The sequence below is a fragment of the Python bivittatus genome, unplaced genomic scaffold (assembly GCF_059951505.1).
Source record: "Python bivittatus isolate LINGU-HERP-01145 unplaced genomic scaffold, Pbiv_v1 ctg000220_np1212, whole genome shotgun sequence".
Lineage (NCBI taxonomy): Eukaryota > Metazoa > Chordata > Lepidosauria > Squamata > Pythonidae > Python > Python bivittatus.
The window spans coordinates 3,556,100-3,575,278 of record NW_028277048.1 but is presented as its reverse complement, the minus strand read 5'-3'; the positions used below and the strand labels follow the sequence as shown (position 1 = coordinate 3,575,278).

At 40.0% G+C, this 19,179-nt stretch overlaps 1 protein-coding gene across 1 annotated transcript in view; it reads right to left on the bottom strand.

Annotated features, from left to right (window-relative positions):
• The window catches only part of C3 (complement C3), a 63,042-nt gene that overhangs the window by 31,371 nt on the left and 12,492 nt on the right, over positions 1-19,179 (bottom strand). The window contains exons 4-21 of the mRNA XM_007423893.3: positions 18,908-18,978; positions 18,179-18,264; positions 17,534-17,616; positions 17,226-17,316; positions 15,997-16,099; positions 15,488-15,608; positions 12,346-12,461; positions 11,835-11,981; positions 9,801-10,010; positions 9,483-9,677; positions 9,107-9,268; positions 8,876-9,005; positions 8,016-8,090; positions 5,906-6,106; positions 3,786-3,897; positions 2,123-2,208; positions 1,875-2,014; positions 644-856 (exon numbers count right to left, since the gene is read on the bottom strand). Coding sequence (XP_007423955.1) covers positions 644-856; positions 1,875-2,014; positions 2,123-2,208; positions 3,786-3,897; positions 5,906-6,106; positions 8,016-8,090; positions 8,876-9,005; positions 9,107-9,268; positions 9,483-9,677; positions 9,801-10,010; positions 11,835-11,981; positions 12,346-12,461; positions 15,488-15,608; positions 15,997-16,099; positions 17,226-17,316; positions 17,534-17,616; positions 18,179-18,264; positions 18,908-18,978 — 2,342 coding nt within the window. The remainder of the gene's footprint in view (positions 1-643; positions 857-1,874; positions 2,015-2,122; positions 2,209-3,785; positions 3,898-5,905; positions 6,107-8,015; positions 8,091-8,875; positions 9,006-9,106; positions 9,269-9,482; positions 9,678-9,800; positions 10,011-11,834; positions 11,982-12,345; positions 12,462-15,487; positions 15,609-15,996; positions 16,100-17,225; positions 17,317-17,533; positions 17,617-18,178; positions 18,265-18,907; positions 18,979-19,179) is intronic.

Below are 19,179 nucleotides of genomic sequence, written 5' to 3'. Positions count from 1 at the left end.
TAGGGAACTCCCTGGCACACAATTTTTCTTTTTGGCAATATTGCTGCTGTCGACCATTCTGGGTGACTGTTTCCTGAGGTGATCTCTCTTGCTCTGGCTAATGCAGGGCTGGGCAATCCTAGCCCCCTGCCCAAGTCCCACACGCATGTACCAATGGTACATGTGAAATGTAAAGGCTAATTGTTTAGTGTGGCAGGGGTTTTTTTGGGGTTTTTTTTGCAGCTGGGGGAGGGATGGGGGGGAGAAAGATTGGACTAAAAGAAGCACATTGCCTGGCTGAGCATATTTACTTTGCACGAAAGAACTCCCAAAACATTAGCTCTGCCCCTATTCTGCCATTTTCAAACCATCAAAATTTTGCTATGGCAAGACTCTAGGAGTTTTCAAAGGATACTCAGAACAACAGTACAGTCCAAGGTGGATAGCAAACTAGACCATTTTAGCCACAGTGGTACACGGGCCATTTTGTGCCGTTACAGAGAAGTAAAGTTTTGAGATCAAAATGCCTTTCTATCGCAATGAGGGAAGATAGAGGGTGCACTCATATTGATATAAATATGGTAAAAAGTGTTTATCTGCAGTGACTTCTGGTTACAGCCTCTCTTTCTCCAAGAGCCATAAGGTAACCCCACTTGTTACTTACCACAACTTTCAGTTTCTTCTTCACACCATCAGCCACCAACTGTCCCCTGACACTTGCTTTGACCTCGATATCATGCAATCCTTGCTGTAATGGGACTATCACAAATGGTACCGCCCTGGAGGATAGGCCTCTAACAACGAACATCTCCCGGTATCTTTGTGTTTCTGTGGAAGCACTGCAGAAGGCTGCGTTGTATACCAATTCCACTCGTACCTGGGGGAATGAGAAAAGGAGACAAGTCGCCATGCTGCTTTGGCCATGAGAATCATTTAAAATCCAGCTTTCCCACAGGTGGTACAAATGTTTTCACCACCAGATCCATTCCTGAATCGACAGGCGAGTCAGTCATTGTGATACATGGAAGAAAACACAGAGAAGGAGGGGTATTCATAGAGCACACAAACACATACTTCATATAATAAAATACAAATTTATCCTTCCCTGTCCTTCTTTATGGACTGGTAGGAAATAGGAATGTGTGAATAATTCAGTACGTTAGAATAGTTAATAAATAAATATTAAATATAAATAAATAAATAAATATAAATAAATAAATAAATGTAAATAAATAAATATGCAAAGAAAGCCCCCCAAATAGGAGAGCCCAAGATGTGCACTTCTCAATAGACAAACAAATGAAGCATAGATGATGATCTAAATTAGTGTTTCTTAAAATGTGATCCGAGGACCCCAGGGGGGTCCCCCAAGACCCTCTCAGAGGTCCACAAAATCAAAATTATTTTCTAATTATTAAAGATACTTGCAAACATTTAAAACAATGTTACTCCTCTCATTACTATTTTATTTTAAAAATATAGGGTTTTTCATGAAAAATATTTTATTTGTTAATACCTAATGCGCTAAATATTGTTATTTTTACATGATTCAATAAATAAATATTCTACAAATGCATCAATTTTAATTTTTAATATGGTAAGTATCAATAAATATAACCCATACAAATAAAAATTCTTTTGGGGCCCTCCATAATTTTTAAAAGTGGGAAGGGGTCCTGAGAGCAAAAAGTTTAAGAAACTCTGATCTAAACAGCCTTAGCCAAATGTGCCCACCAATTCCCTTCATCGCTGGCACTTTTGTATTGGTCAGATAATGTTGTGGTTTAGATATGGAACTACATACAACTATGGCTGTCAAAGAATTGACAGCAACGCTAGTCATGCAAATTTCCTAATTTCTAAACCCACACTTTTGTCAAAATCCCAAAGCTTACCTCAATGTCCTGCTCGACATAGTTGTACAGAATAGCTCGGATTTCCACCTGTTCATTCCTCACTACTGAATATGGCAGCCGTAAATCAATGAAGAAATTTTTCATGACTGTTATTTCATAAGGTTCAGCCACACAGATCCCTGCAAGGAAGACCAATGGCACAAAAAAGTCAAAGTATTAATTCTACTTTGCTTTTTAGGTGCTTTTCACACCTGCCATCTTTAGCTTCATCATTCATAATTCTTTACCTTTTGTGGGTGAAATGCTCACAGCCAGGACCTCCCAAGTTGTGATGGAATCCTTCAAATAAAAAGACACTGTCTTGCTTGAAATCCTAGGGACAAAATGAAAGGTGTTATGTCATTCCTGTGCATGGCTGTTACACTGTGCACTTGATACCAAATAGACAACACTTGAGCTACCAATCATATAGCCTTCCCCTTCCCTCCCTCCCTCCCTCCTTCCTTCTTTCCTTCCTTCCTGACAAAAAGATCTGAGACACAGTGGGAAACACAAAAGGGCTCTGAATGGAAGGTGTCATCAGCTACTTCCCCCATTAAATTCTATGTTTGTAACAGAGTGGTTTCATAATAAAATACTCATTTTGAAAGCACTTTAATATGGGAAATAGATGTGACAATGCAATTTGACTGCTGCTGGGTATATAATTCCCCTCTACCTATTCATAACATCAAAATCAACTTATTGATGACTCAGTGTCTCATTTCCTTTCTCTGCATGTCCCTTAGATTCTAACTAATAGCTTCCAAAGATGCTCTGTGATAGGAAACAATGCACAACAACCAGTCTAGTCCAGGTAGCAAGAACTAAAAAGCATCCTCCTCCAAAACTACCATTTCCTGTTGCTTCTGCTATACTCCATTTAGCAGAATCAAAGAGGAAAGATGCATCGTTGCTGCTAATGTGGTCCATTGTGAAGTGGTGCGATTAGAGTGGAAACCAGTATATCCCAATGTATATTTCCATTTTGGTTGAAACTACTGTTTTTTCCTGTGGACTTAGGTCCTTTGATCCTGGCTGATAACTTTGAATCAACTTGGCTAAGATTAATTTATCAGAAGTTGCAGAGTTATGGCTTTTCACAGGACGTATTACTGATGATGATCTATAAGCAGGGGGTGTCAAGCCTTAAACAATGGGTTATAGGGATGTAGAAAGGCAATTACATTTGTCAGCCCCCCAGATATGTTTTTTTTAAAGTAGCCAGTTTCCCTTTTTTAGATCAGCAAGATATTAAAACTAAATTTCTGTTACTAAATTTGGGAAAGCCTAAACCTTACCACATTTAACATACTTCCAATAGCCATTCTTGAAGGAAAGTTTGGGAAAATCCCTTATTTTTTAAGACTCTGTCCTTGTGGCAAAAAGTTGAAAATAAAATCCATGTATTAATGCAGTGCCCATTTTATAAAAACACTTGTCCACATTTTATATTCCCCTATTAACTAAATTTCTGGATCGTTCGGATTTATTTTATGAACAGTTGTTGTAATGGTTCAGTTTCATTACAACTGACCAATATGATTCAGTTTCTTTGTATGTAGCAAAATGTTGTTTTATTGTTTGTAAAACCCACTGTAATCAATCATGTTGATTATTTAGTTATTGTGGCTTATTTTTATTTTTTTATGTTGTAAGTTTTAATGTCTATGTTTTTAAAATGGAATTCTGGTCATTGACCATAATAAAGGACAGAATGACTGACAAGTTGCTGCCTTAGAAATTAGCAAAAGCTTTTCCCTTCTAAGGGAGGTGAAAAATAAACCCTAAGTTTCACTCAGGACCTTTTCTGATCCTTTCCTCGTGGAAGAGAAACCATCCACATTCCTGTGTGACTAAATTTGCCTTTGACTCAAAAGTGGGCTAATGTAGACAGCAGAACTCTGATACCCTTGGTTGTTAGGAAGGTCGGTCAGTTGCTCCGTTTGCCACAACCAACTCTCCGGAAACTCAGTCCTTGAGCTGATGCTCTCATCTCCTAAGAAATCATCTTCAAAATCACCTGGAAAATAGAAAGCAAGTTGGCATAAGCTATTGTTTCTTTAACAATACTTCATTAAATAAGCCATCATTAACTAGATTCAGATATCGCAGTAAGCTATAAACCATTCTTTATGAAACCCAAAATACTAAGCCGAAACCAGCGTTAACACAATGTGTTAACCCAGCCAATCTATGAATGATGTCTTACTCTGATGTTGCTTCAAGAAGTGGGAACTAGCTGGTCTAGAAAAAAGAAACATTAAAAGGCCATCTTATCTTGTCTGAGAGGTTAATATTTATGGGGTGGATAGAGTCAGTACTATTTGAGACCATAAGTCTGATATGGAAGCATCTTAATGGAGGACCCAGTTTATATTACACAGATCACTGATCAGGCATTTCCACTGCTCTGTGTCAACAAAGTGATCTCATTAATCTACATTCAATTCAACCTATGCATTTTCAGATCTATTTGGGAAAATGCTTGTTCATGGGAACACTGGCTGAACGGGATAATTCTGTTTCATCCTTTGATACAGATAAATAGAGGTAGGTAGCCAGATATTTTCAAAGTAGCAAAATAGTAGGTATCTCTGTATTTTGGTTAATCGAAGGATACTTTTCCTCTCTTGTTATTCTGATAGATGTACCAAACATACAAACTGGTATGTTGAACATTTCTTTGTTGAAAGCTAAGATCATTACAGAATGTGACATAATGTGATGGATATTGTTTCCATCACACATAGTTTCTTGTGAATTAGATGTAGCAGCAAGAACATGATAGGAATAAATACGTAATTATTTCATGCTCCATGGCCAACTATTTCTCCCATTCTTTATTTTATTTTACATTCTAATAGAGAATGTACTTATAAAATTATATATGTACTTATAAAATGAAATTAAGAAACAACAAATTTTCAATCAGAGAGAGAAAACAAAAGCCAGAAAAAGAATTTTTACTCCACCCATTATTCCCATGATAAGATGTACAGACCTCATTTATACATGAAACAGAATTATTGTCCCTTAATGCTGGAATAGACTGTACTAGATCTGGGTAGTCAATTAACTTTTTAAAGCCTGTCTTAAAACTTCTGTGCATGTAGAAAGCAAGCATTACAACTTTTCAGGATTTTCATTTAGTCATTCTCCTGCATGTATAGACTATCAAAGCAAGGAAAATCAAGGTCATATTCAATTCTAACCCTCCGCCAATCTTCTTGCTAACTCAGAGTGTAGCTCTCTCACAATACAGTTGATACAGTGCTTCTTTTCACGCTTTTCTTCAGGAGTGTTCACATATATTTTGCATATAAAAAACAGACAGTTTTAACCACACTACCATGGTCACCATCTTGACCTTTTTTACACCAGCCTGTGGACACCCCTGATTTTTTCAAGCTTTTCTCGAACCCCATTTTTTTAAATCAAGGTTTTAATTTATAGTCCATCCTTCCAACTGGAATAATATCTAAGCAGATTACAACTGAAGATAGATCTGTGAAGCCACCATTTTCACTCAACAAGCCCTCCAAATCATTTTTCACCGACAGCATCCTTGAACTGCTGAGACTCCCCTAAAAGCTGCTGGTGCTTTAGCTGAACCATAAGGTCTTTTCTCAGCAATGTTTTAAAAAATGCGGTGGGTTGCTATGAGAGGAAGCAGCAAACTCTGGGGTCTGCTCAATTAAAAACAGTGATGTAATGAGAGTAGGCTCTATGCTACGTTGACATAACCTTAATGGGGACTGAAAGAGCCCAGGAATGGGAAGGCTGGATACGATGAGATCCCCACCAGTGAGATGTCACTCAACCCAAGCTCTAATGTTCCTCCTGTATTTACAGGTGTATTTTGCACTACAACTGAACTATAAATAACCGACAATGCCATATAAATACATAATTATAACAATATATTCCCAATGGGTTTTTGAGCCTTGGTGATGCTGTTATGTGCTATGGCCCAGGTATTGTGTATTGAACGTTCCTTTCTTTAAATAAATCCAGAACCTGCTACTTACTTCTTGCCAGAATCAACTCATCCTCCCGTTTCTTTTCATCTCTGATCCCTTTGATGTATTGACAGCAGTCAAGGAAGGCAGCCTTACATGCATCTCCCTCCTGGATGTATTTTGCACGCTTTTCGCAACTGTGCCCCATGGGGTTCTCATGCATGCCATCTTCACAGCATTTACGCAAGGCTCGGTCCTGAAACTGTGCCGCTAAAATAAACAGTGAAACTTTAGAAAATGCCTATTTCTCAGAGTCATTTTCATAAAAGGAAACAGGAGACAATGAATATCCAATTAAACTATCCAAATGAGTTTCCATTTATCCTGTCCCAGCCAGCTTCTAGGAACAGTTGAACATCCTTTGACTTTTCACTACAGTAGTTACTATGAATTGTCATTTTTATAAGATTGCTTTATGGCTTATTAGTGCATCTGCAGTTTTGCCTAATACTCATGTTCTATGTTTGAGAATCAATCAAATGTTGCAGTTTATCTCTAACCCCTGCATGGAGCACTCTAGGTGTTTTATGCTAATAGGAGGTTGGAGTAAGCCACCATCAGCTCCTGAAGAAAAAGTGGTCTTTAAATCACACAAAGACCCTTTCCTTTAGTTTCTCCTCTTCTTTCACCCAAGGCATTCTACAACCTTGCATAGTCCAAGTGCTTTCAATATTCCATGAGTCGTGAAAATCCCCAAGTATGATCCTTGCTAGGTCATTTGGGCAGGAGAAGGGATTAACAAGTGTGTGATTGAGGAGAATAATGATCCCAATCCAGCCATCAATTCATTTCTGGCTGAGAGGCATGGCCAACTTCTTAAGGGGCTGGATGTTCTGCACTGGCACTGGGCAACTTCTTCCAGGCCAAGAGCTGCCCTTAGCCTTTGAATGGCATGCAGAGAGTGGGGGTGGGGACATGTTCCCCCAAAATATTGGGTAAACTAAGGAAAAACCCAATTCATTTCATTTCATTTGGATTTCACTGTATTAAAATTAAAAATAGTTTATACATTATTCTAAAGATATGTCTTTAAAAAATCCCCTTCTGTCATAATAAAAGTAATAATTCAAAAAGAATTTTTGGAGGTTTTGGAGGTTTACCTCCAAGGCTTCTGTGGACTGAATGCTGTTGGAGGGCTTCCAGTTGTACACCTACATGCAGAAAATGTCCTCTGCCACTACATTCTGGCCTCTTTCACAGGAGGTTTACCAATCTCTCTAGAGATAGGCAAACTTAATTTTTTCCTTTATATTCTTTATTAATTTTTAAAACAATGCAAATAATTAATTTTATCACCAGAGGAGTGGAAGGCAGAATTTTCAATAATCCATTTTTTTCTTCTAATTTGAATGTGTTTTTTTGGTTACGTTTATAAATCCATGATCTGTGTTTTAAGCTTACTAGAGGGTTAATGCATTGATTCTTGGTTTTCTATCAGAACAAAGGACACCATACTTTTTTGGTGGACGGTTTTTGGAGTTCTACTGTTGCTTTTTGTGGACCATGTCCCTGGTGATTCATGATTTGCAAAAGGGCTTTGGGGCAGAGATGTCCATAGGAAGTCGGATGATTGAAGCCCCATGCAAATAAAAAGGGGCAGAGCTTTGATTGTACAGTTGCAACTATCATCTTGACACACATGCATTGCCACAGATGCTCCTGGTTTGGCTGCTTGTAGCTCACTGGCCATTGATTACTTCCTCCTCACCAAGAGCAACTCTTGAACAGTGCTGCTATCCAAGAATACTTGAAGAGCAACACTTAGAACACTTGTGTGTAAAATGTGACCTCTTTAGCTGGAACCACTTATACATTTACACTAGTGGGTTATTTAATTACTCCTTCTCTACTACACTCAGAATTCAAAAACCCAGGGTTGTTTGTGAGATAAGAATGATCCTTTTTAACAGAGATTATTATTTTTCTGCCCTCTTGCTTGAGAAAGAAAGGAAAGAGGAAACTACGTAAAAGTGCCGACAATTAATTTCTAATATTTGCATTCCACAGCCAAGTTGAATAAGGGTAATACTCCTTTGTCCATTTCCTGATTGATTCAACAAATGCAAATGGACTGCAGCTTTATTCAGAGTAAACAGAAACTTTGTTATTTGTCACATACCTTTGCTGGTCTTGCTGTCAAGCAGCAAAACAGAGCTGCGACGCCTCCGATTTGCAGGCTGAGGACACTTTATATCTGAATGAGGCAGGGAAGAGGAGGTAGGAACAAAGTATTATTCTTTAAAGTAAGAAGATAACATTCAGCACTAATTCCTGCGAAGATTAATCTTACCATGGGTTTCCTGAAAAGTGAGTTCTGCTGCTTTCTGTGGGACTTCCTCTCATCTAAGACAGACTGGAGATGCAATCTGAAGCTTTAATTATGTGTTACATGGATCTATATCTATTCTGTTTCCAGCTCCAGTGGCCAGCACTGCTAAGGGAAAGCAGCTCAAAGAAAGTGCACTATGGAGCTGGGAAGCTGCAGTGAGTTGAGGGGGCATATCTCAACTCTTCATGGGGTCTGAGTTGGAGGGCTCACAGCTGAGGAAGTCAAAAAACATCTCCAGCTATTTCATGTATTGCTGAATTTTTTTTAGAAATAAAAATGAAGAAAGTAGTAGGAAAATACTAGTGAAGGATTACAGTGTCTGGACCCCTCCTAATCTCCTAGGAATAAAGTAGGATGCCTGCATTATAACACCGTCCTCCAGAACCACCCTTAGAAACAGTGTTCTGGCATTTGTCCGACAACATTTGAATAACTGCTTAGTGGAAGATGTTGGAACAGTTGCATGCAGTTCAAGAACCCAAAGGCCAATATTCTGTGCTTCATACTTTTTTTTTTAGAAACATACTTTTCAGGTCATATGATATCAGTAGCATTTGACGGAGCCAATGCTCTTGTCTTGATTTCTAAATGGATTTTTCCCATGAAAACCTCTGCCAACCCCCAGACATTAGCATCCATCCCCAAAATACCTGATCTCTGTTTGGTGTTGAGCTTAATGCTGGTTGCCAGGGCCAGTCCAGCATCTTCAAACACACCCAGATGATTCGTGCCACTGCCAGCTGTACAGCCAATGTCACTCTTTTCCACTGTGTCCCATATCTAGTGCACATAATAGAAAAAAATGTTCCTATCTAGTAATCTGTAGGTTAGAAAACTTCTGAAAGCTAAGTGTTCCTAGGTCAAGAAATGTCTGCCCTTACCTTAGTTTGGCTAATCTTATGTTTATTATTGAGAACATATACTCCTTTGTCCACAGCCACAAGACCAACCCGAGCATTGGGATCCCCTTCCAATTTGATTTTCATTGCAGCTCCTGGCTCATGTATTTGATTGTCTCTTTCAGATGCTCCTTTCACAACCAGCTGTTTAAACAAAGCAAAGAATGCCTCAGAAAAAATGCCTGTTCAGCTGTTGCCAGAGGGGGAAAAATAGTTGGCTTTTTGTATCTGAACTGTTGTGGTGAAAATGCCACTCAAATCCTTCAAAATAACCACATCTAGTTTATGCATTTCTGATGCAGCTATAACAAGGGGTTTCCCAGCATTGCTAAGAAAACCAGTAGGAAGATTGACCTACCGTTCCCATGCAGGTATCCTTCACATCCACCCAGACAGAGTCAGCTACGATTTCACTGTTCCCCACTTGGTAGTAAGCTACAAACCGGAAGGAAGGGATGAGGTCTGGAGTGATGCGCAGAGTCATGGTCACCAGATTCTGTCCAGTTTCCCTGGCTTGCCTGCCAACCTTGAATATCCTCCCTTTAGTCAAGATCTGAGGATGAACAAATACTGATTAATGGAAAGATTAGGAAGGATGGGTTAAGCCAATAGCTTCAAGGCTACAAGACGAATTGAAATGCAGCCCCTGGATTTCCTCCAGGTCTATAGTACTTACTAGGTATGTGAAATATTTGATCTGGCTCAGCAATTGTGCGTTGCCCCTCACATTGAAATTGATAGGTAAGTTATCTCCAGGCTTAATCTCCGTAGACGTAATGGCTAAATGAAGGTAGTTCCCAGATCCTCCCTGGGTTTGGTAGGCTGTGGCTGACATGGATTTTGATGCCTGGCGTTCATCTAGGAGGTCTGCATGGTTGGTTTTAACCTAGACAGGGTAAGTATAAAGGATTAACCCAATCATGAAGCAACTATGAATCCTTTTAAGGCTAACACTTAGTGATGCCCACATGAAGACTGCTGAAAGAAGACAGTAATGATTAGACCGGAACTGGCTAGCATCCTGTATTCATAAAAAATCTGAGATCCCTTTTATGTGATCTGCATCTTCAGAAAAAAGAACCTCCATAGTACTTTGGGTGTTACAAATGCTATACTGTAATTGGGTTTTTGTTGCACCTACAAAGCAGAATATTACGGTTGTTCAGAAAGTAAAGACGTAAGGATATATTGCATCCTGTTACCAGGCTTAACATACTCAGGTTCAGTTCTGCAATAAGTGCTTTCACTTTCAAGCAATGGAGAAATTGATAAGAGGGATGTGGGGGGCACATCTGGATAAAACAAGACAATGGCAAAGTGAGTTGCAGCCTGAAGGTCAGATGGGATGATGAATTGGCTACAAAAAAGCAAATTGGATATTTAATGCCAAGTCAAATCAGGGACTCAGCATTTGCAAGAACCATTGTTCCTGTGAAGGAATATCTGTATTTCTTAATACAAAGAAAAAGGAAGAAATCACTTTATTTTGAGTGGTATTTATCCAGGGGATCTATTTTCTATTTGTTTACCCTTACAAAAACCTTTCTCTAGTGCACTAGAAGCTGCACAAGGGCATTTATTTCCCCAGCTTCCTTTCTTTTTATAAATATCACCATACCACACAGCAGACTACAATCAGCTGAATTTTGCATCATCTGGTGATTCTTGTAAAAAAGAAAAGTAGATGAAGGAGGATTGACATTATATTACATTCAACTCAAGAGAAACAGACCCAAATATACAGCTACCAACCAATGTAAAATGATCCCCCTTAGACTAACACAAAGCACGCATAAAATATAGGTGTCCATTCCTAGCCAAGATGACTCTACAATGGCAAAATTTGCACAATGACATCACAGCGCATACTTTCTTGCTTCGCCTTTCATACTTGTTGCACTGCCCTACAAAAGTGCACCAAGCACAGAGTTTGCATCGCAACGTCATGATGTTCCCCCACGAGCAACAGCAGGGCTGCCAGTGGCATCCAAGCTGCCCTTGGGAAAACTCTACTTAGCACTCCCCCCCAAGAAACATATTTAATATTCAAAATGTATGAAATCTAATTATACAGCGAAAATTATGCATGGGCCTTCTGGGTCGCGAGTATAGGTTCTGTCCCTGGTCTCAGCGGCTGACTGGGCATGCCCAAAGAGAGCGAGCCTATGTTACTGACACTGTATCTCCTTCTCTTTCTTTTTAATCTGCAACTGGCACCCCTCCCTTCATGTGGCACCATTGTGTAGTGTACAATTTACACACCAGGTTGTAGCGGCCCTGAAGAGCAGCAACTATGGGGGGTGGTGGTGGTAAAGTGGGTTAGACAAAAACAGCACTGTGCTCTTATGATACAAGTGCTTCTCCTTTTGTATATGCAGAGGGACATAACACTCATATCCAAAAAGGGCAGAGCTTGCAGTGCAAAGCCGTAATGCTGCTTTCATCATTTTGAATGGTTGTGGTGCAGCACAATGAATTGAATGATACCAGATTTATGAAATCTATCCTACTGCAAAGTAGCATTAGGGCACAAAAAGTGGTAATAATGGTTTCGGCCTGAACTTTATCCATAAAAACATAGGCCTTACACCACATTGTAAAAAACTAGGGGTGCCAGCCTGAAAGATCACTAGGATTCCAGTCAACAGATGTTTTGTTCTCTTCAAACAGGACACTGAATGGAATTTAACAGAACATCAGAGTGACTTACAGTGATATCTAGCGTTTGAATGTTCAGTGGTGTGTTCAGGATGAGCTTAGCAGTCCCATCGTTCAAGGTAGTTGCCTCATCATGAATGGTCTGTGATACCACTGGTACATTGGCAGCTGGTGAGCCATCAGGGTTGGTGACATACACCTAAAACAATCCAGATGAGGTGGTTCAGCATGGAACATAGCAGCTTCCTCTGAATCTAAATCAGTTTATTGACTTACTAAGGCTTTTTGCCACTACATCCCTGTAAGTTCTATGCAGATACATTATACCAATATACCCAGTGTACAAACATCAATCAATCAATCAATCAATCAATCAATCAATCAATCAATCAATCTACAGTGGCAGTGCCAACCCCAGGGTAAGCTAACCCTCCTTATCCCCAAATGTATCCAGAACAACCAAGTCTGTACAGCTCTTTGGAAGCCCAGTAAGATGGAGGAAGGTATTGCCAATGTGTTTATTGTAACTCTTTGACAGAGCAGGAGACTCCAATTTCTATTACCGTCAGTTCATATGGCATTCCCGGCTTGAAATATCTGGGGGTTTTTGTGAAGTGGATCTGATAGGGAGATGTCACAATGTGAATGCCACTTTGCTCAGTCACCACCATATCACTGCCTACAGAACAAAAAGAAGGAATGCAAGTTAAAATAGGAAATCAAATTCAGAAGTGCAAGAGAAAAATCTTGCAAAGATTTTGAAGCAAGGGGGTGAAACTATTTGTTTCAGTCGTATTAAATCCAGTACATGAACATATATAGAGCCATAACCTTCCCCACTAATGCCCCTAATGGGACATTAATCTTTATTTAAAAGCAACTAAAAGAGATGGACAAAGGCAAATTTATATAGATTATAGGACTGTTTTACACCTGGAGAAACGATTTCTGATATAGAAGTAAGTCAGAGATCTAATGCTTCAGGATTAAATTGACTATAATATGTACACATTCTATCATTTGTTAAAGATGAAAATATAAAGAAAATAGCTTTATGCCCCCTCACTGACTTTGAAATAATAATTTTTGTACTAAAGGAAAATACCAAAGGAGCATGTCAAAAATTTATACAGTATTATTAAAGATTTCCAGAATGCAAACTCAGGCTGTAAAACATCCATAGGAATAAGGGCTTGGAAAAAATATTGAGAATATAAAATGGAATGCTTTATGGAGGCAGAAACCATTATGATCTATCTCTGGAAGGATTAGGAAAGTTCATTCATATCATACTCCAATTTTTTTAGCAAAAATTTGAGGACTATATCTAATAATTCGTACAAACTGACACATCTGGCGGCATTGCCCAAAGATCCAACATTTTGAGAAATTTTTAGGAAAATAAATAAGATCTGTATACCACCTGTCCTAGCAATTAAGTATTTTATTGGTGTTTCAGGGAGAAAATAAAAATATTAGAAACAAAGACAAGTTCAGAATTATGCTAGTGGCAGAAAAAATATTTATAGCCCAGAAATGGAAGGACACTAATATCCCAAATTTAGACCGAACACTCCAAATAATTAGAAATATTTTTAAAGGAACAGTTAATGAATACACTACATAAAATGCAGGATTTTGGGTATAACATCTCTTTTAATCTAATTTGGAAAGATTTAATTCATCTTACTAAACATTCAGAATCAGTTAAGAGACATTTGTCCACAATAATGTTGTGGATTTTGTGGGATAAAGATGAATAATCTTTGCGAAAGGGAGGATTTAAAAATGGTGTCACAAATCAGCCATGTACTGTGATGATGGTATGTTTCCTTTTATTTAGTTACCGTATTTATTGGTGTATAACATGCACAGGAAGATTATGGTGTATAACACACCTTAATTTTAAGAAGGAAGTTTGAGTAAAAAAACTTAAATTTAAAACAAATGACTTGGAAGCAAAATAAAGGGAGCTCTGAACTTTTTGTTTATTAATATTTATACCACTTATAAGGTAAATATGTCATACGAAAGGAAAAGCACCTCTTTTGTATGTTGTAGGCTGACTGCGTGTACCATTAGTGTTTGTTAGCTGTGTGTAGTGTGTGGTAATGGTAATCTGTTTATTACCATACTGGTACTTATTCCCTCCCTTCCTGCTTACCTGTCTGCAGCAGGCAGGCAGGCAAGATCTCTGGTGGACCAGTAGGGGCTAAAAATCCCTGGTGGTCCGACTGGATTGGGGGGGGTACAGTAGTTTATTATTAGGGCATGCCTCCTCTGTCTGCAGTCTTTAGTGACATCACCCGTGCGGTCCAGCACTCATTGTGTCAGAGCAAAGTATTTCTTTTTTGGCAGCCGCCACAACCCAGCGCTGCCACTCCAGATGGCTGCAGAGGGAGGCACAGAGCCCACAGCATGCTGCGCAATGCCCCCCTGGCCGCCCACCGAGAGCTGTGCCCAACCCCTCTTGGATTGCCCCAGGACTGGCGGAGTGCAGAAGACGCAGCCTCTCCTCCACGGCCTCGCCTGCTCCTCCCTCCTTCCCATCAGGAGAAACTTTGGTGTGGAGGGGCGGCCCCCTCCCCCGAGGGCTCCACCATGCTGTTGAGAGCACAGGAGAGTCCTGAGACGCGAATTCTCCAGCACTCAGTGTCAGAGTAAAGCGCAAAGAGCAGATCCGCAGCAGCTTCTCGGGGGGGGGGGGCAGCAGCTAAAAGGGGGAGGCAGGGAGCCACGCGCCACCCATTCCCCGGGCCTCCAACTTTGCAAACCAGCCGCTCTGCACCTGGAAAAGGAAGAGTTAAGCGCCGGTGTGTGTGTGTGTTTGTGCGGTGTTTATTCCTCCCCCCCCCCCGCGCGAGGGGATCGGCCTCCAAAGACTGACTGCACACTCCGTTGGGAGCAGGTTCTCCAGCAGCCTTACCAGGGTGGCACAGTGCGGCATGCGATGCTCACCTCTCCGGACTGCGCGGTCCCTCAGCTGTGGCAAAGTCAGAGGGAAGCACCCTGCTCTGCCTGGGAGTTCCTGGCTTTCCTGTTCCAAGCCTGCTCTGCTCTCTGTGAGTCTCTCAAAATCACCAAGTGGCAGGGGAGGAATACCGCACACGCACACGCACATACACACACACATACACACACCGGCACTTAACTCTTCCTCTTCCAGGCACAGTGCTCCGGACAGTGGCTGGTTTGCAAAGTCGGAGGCCCGGGGAATGGGTGGCACGCGGCTCCCTGCCCCCCCCATTTTAGCAAACCAAGGAGCCACTGTGGATCTGCTCTTTGCGCTTTGCTCTGACACTGAGTGCTGGAGAACTCGCATCTCAGGACTCTCCTTCGGAGGAGCGCCAATCCCCTCACCAGGGCGGCGTGGCGCAGTGCAGGCTTAGGGCCTCCCTTTGCGGCCATCTGGAGCAGCAGCGCTGGGTTGTGGCAGCTACCAAAAAAGAAATGCTCTCCTGGCCACCGGAGCTTTGCTCTCCCAGCCCTGCTGCTTGAGGTGAGAAGCTGCAGGGCGTATCGGGATATAACATGCAGCTAGGATTTCAGCCCCAAATTTTAGGGAAAAAAGTGTGTGTTATACGCCGATAAATTCGGTATTTGAAGTCCCTGATTTTTAAAATTCTAATCTGTTAATCTTTAAAGGTGTAGAATGTTTGTATTCAAATAAACAATTAATTGCTCTCTTCTCCCACACCCGCTCACCTGATGCTGTCATCACTGTTACAGAGACATACAGAGAATGCCCAACAAGGTCTCTGAGACGTGGAAATCGGGCACGTAGTGTATCTCTTTCTAGTACTACTTCCCCATCTCCATCAACAATCTGAAAATAAAAATAAATAAATAAAAATAAGGAAGGAAGGAAGGAAATCAAGTGGTCTGCCACAAGAGAGAGAGAAAGGAAGATGACCTTGATGGAGATATGCAGGCTCTGTTGCCAAGGCAGCAAGGGGTAAAATATATTTTAAATCCAGAACATCCAGATAATATTTGGAAGTGGCTCAGGCAGACACCCCCTCATTCCCTGAATTATAAGGAGGAGAGGGAAGTACAGCACAATCAGGCTTGCAAGGTTCTGTTGTTATAACCAGTCTCAATAAAAGTAGTTTTAACCTTCTTGTGGAATTGATTTTGTGGTCTGGTCTACCTAGTGGGGCTGACAGACAAACCCACAAGCACACCCCTACACACAAACGCCCGTTACATCTCACCGGAACTCTCTTGAGTGAGTCTGGAATACTATTTTTCTCATTATCTTTTTTCACTCCAAAGAGGACAAAGGCCACACCTTCTACTTTTTTCCCATACAGGTACCTGTAATGACAGCAGGAAAGTAAAGGCCAAATTATACATGTTTGCTTTTGATATTGGTCTTCTTTGACACAAGGGGTGTGCAAATGGAGGGGCACATCAGTGAGGGAGCTGACCTATTTCTCACAGCTACCTTATTTCCTCTGCTCTATTGATTCAGGTATTTTTCTCCAAGCCCCTGTCACTTCTGATGGTAAAGCTAGGCAGGAGAAAACAGAATTTGAGGGGGGAAATGATGAGGTCACTTCCTTCACCTATCTGCCTATTTTATTTTCTTATTTCCAAATTTATACCTCCCCTTTCTGTTCATTCCAGCACTCAAGGTGGCTTGCAAAAAGAAAAAGTACAGAGTAGAAAACACCACAATTAAAATCTTAATACAATTAAAATCAATCATTAAAATAACTAAGAATTAAAGTTGAAGGATACATATTTTAAACTTCCTAAATAATGGGAGAGTGGGATTGGGGGCATTTTTTGTTTGGATTATAACTTCCTGAAACAAAGGGTTTAACCATGATCACTTTTATGAGTGGGCTACCCAGAATTCTAAAAAGATGCAGTGTCAAAGCTATAAGAGATACTTGGTTTTAGTATCATAAATAATCAGACTTAAAAAGCTAAATAAAGTCTACTGAGGTAGTCAGCAGAACGTTCCTATTTTGCATGTCTAACAGCATGAAGTTAGTCAATGTGCTGAAGGAAATTTACATCAGTTAAGCAGAGGTGGATGGGGGACCAAAAATAAAGTTGAAGCAGCATGATAGAGATTGATTGCAGAAGCAAACAATATTGGCATAACTTGGCCTGCAAAAGTAGGATTCACATAATGCTATTACCTCAAGTGGCACTGTCTTGATTAATAGTGAAATAAAATGATTCCTGCCTAAGATTTTAAACTGACCTTTTCTTCATTATTGGGGGGCGGGATGTGTGCTGACTAGTATTTTGCAATTTTATAAATAATGGATTTGTTAAACAAGTTTCACGTAAATGTGTTCAAATCAGAACCAGCCTCCAAATCATATTTTTCTGCATATTATGATCCAATGAAAAATCACTTCCATGTACATGATACCCAGTGTCAAAATAACTTTCTTTAGCTATTCATAGTTGTAATTACGCATACCTTGCAGTGATAGACACTTTGAAATTTTTGTTGCCATCAATGTAAAGAAACCTCTCTGACATTCGCAGACTGACTTCAAAGCTTGGCAACACTACAGAAAAAGAAACCAAGGAAAGGGTAGAAGGCCAACATGGGTAAGAGGATGGATCTGCTGAATTACTATTGAATATAACTTTCCAGGAGAGATCATAGCAGCCATTTCCACTTCTGCAAATGGCAGAAGTGGGTTTTTCACAGGCAAAACAGAAGAGGATGAAGCCCAGGATCAGGGATTGGATCTGTTAAACAGAAACAGCCCTTCTTCTCACCATATTCCTTGACATCAAAATATGCGGTATAGCTCTCCTTCAGGGAATGTTCGTATCTGGCCACAGCCTTCCACGTCCCAAAACTACAGAAGGAAAATGAAGAGATTTTTCATTGCTTTGGCTTTATAATTGATTATGACAATAAATATGATATGAACAAGGGATCCAAGGCCTCTTCCTGACATTAGTAGGTTTACTTGGACTATGGAGAATAAATGTAAAAAAGGAAGAGGATGCCTGATCCAGAAATCTTCAGACTTAAATATGCAGAAGCTAAAATCTGATCTTGCTTCTGCAGCAAATTCCCTCTTACTCATGGAGCTTAAATGGTGGTTATGAGATTGTATCTATTCTTTATCCACTCTACTTTACAGAATGGCCATAAAAATAACATTATAACCTGATGTGTGTTGCTCCAGGTTCTCCAGAAGAAAAGAGGAAATGGAAATATGATGGACAAATGCATAAAATCAAGTTTGGACTTTTCTTACCTTAGTAATAGATCAGGGAAGCAGGCTAAAGGGAAATATACTGTACAGGCTTCTTTTTTAACAGGTCTTTAATAGCCGAATGTCTTTTTTTCCCCACCAGTTTCAGCTCGGTTTCAAAACAGGTTGTCTTATTACAATATCCATGTTAAATTACCTGACGAGCTCTGGTAAGTTGAAAGGCCGGATCATGGATGAAGATGGGTTGACTGGATTAGAACTGACAACAATGCCTTCTGGTGTCTGGGCACAAGGAAATAAGTTATAGATGGGTTGAAAGAATGTAAAATGTTGCACATTACTTCCTATGCATTCTATATTATCAAAATCCAGTAGGATACTAAATTTAGCACGTGATCACATAATATAGAGATCAAATGTAACCCAGCAAGCGGGGCACTGGATATAAGATACAAGATCATTATTTGAATTTTCACCTGGATGTAAACTTCAGTTGAGAGCTCTGAACTGATCACTCGGCCTAATTTGCTTTGAAAATAGAACATTTGCTACTCTAAGCTCTTTTTTGCAAGAAAAACATGGTATAGATGAAAAAAGAAATGACTTAGTGCTAACAAAACAGAAAGTAAACAACTAGCTACCATCCCCACCATATACATGCTCACACACACATTCAATTTCAGTATTTTTTTTTCAGTTTCATAGAGAAACTGTTTTAATTCTTGATACAGCTTAATCTTTAGCACAGCGCTTAAAATTAAACATTTAAGAAAAAAATGCATATATAAAATGTTGGCCAACCAAACTTCACAGGGTGGCTGGGTCTACCTGCCAAGTTATATGGGAAACTTCAATGAAGTACCAGCAATCACTGCTTGTTCAGGGAACTGTATTAACCACACAGAATTGCAGACATGATTCTCACCTGAAACTCAACAATCACAGTTTTGTCCGTCATGTGCATGTTGTGATCCATAGAAAAGACACGATAGCGCACTAAGAAAAAAGAGAGTAACTATCATTTGTGATAACATTCAGAAGACAGGTGCTTGCATGCTAAAAAATAAGTTTCTCAAAAATTGTTTGATATTCTGTGGCTGTCTGCCAGGCTGATTATGAATCTTAAAAAACAGATATGGAATAGTTTCTAGAAAAACAGCTGGTTAGTCTATTCGACCAAAACAGCAGCATCTTAGG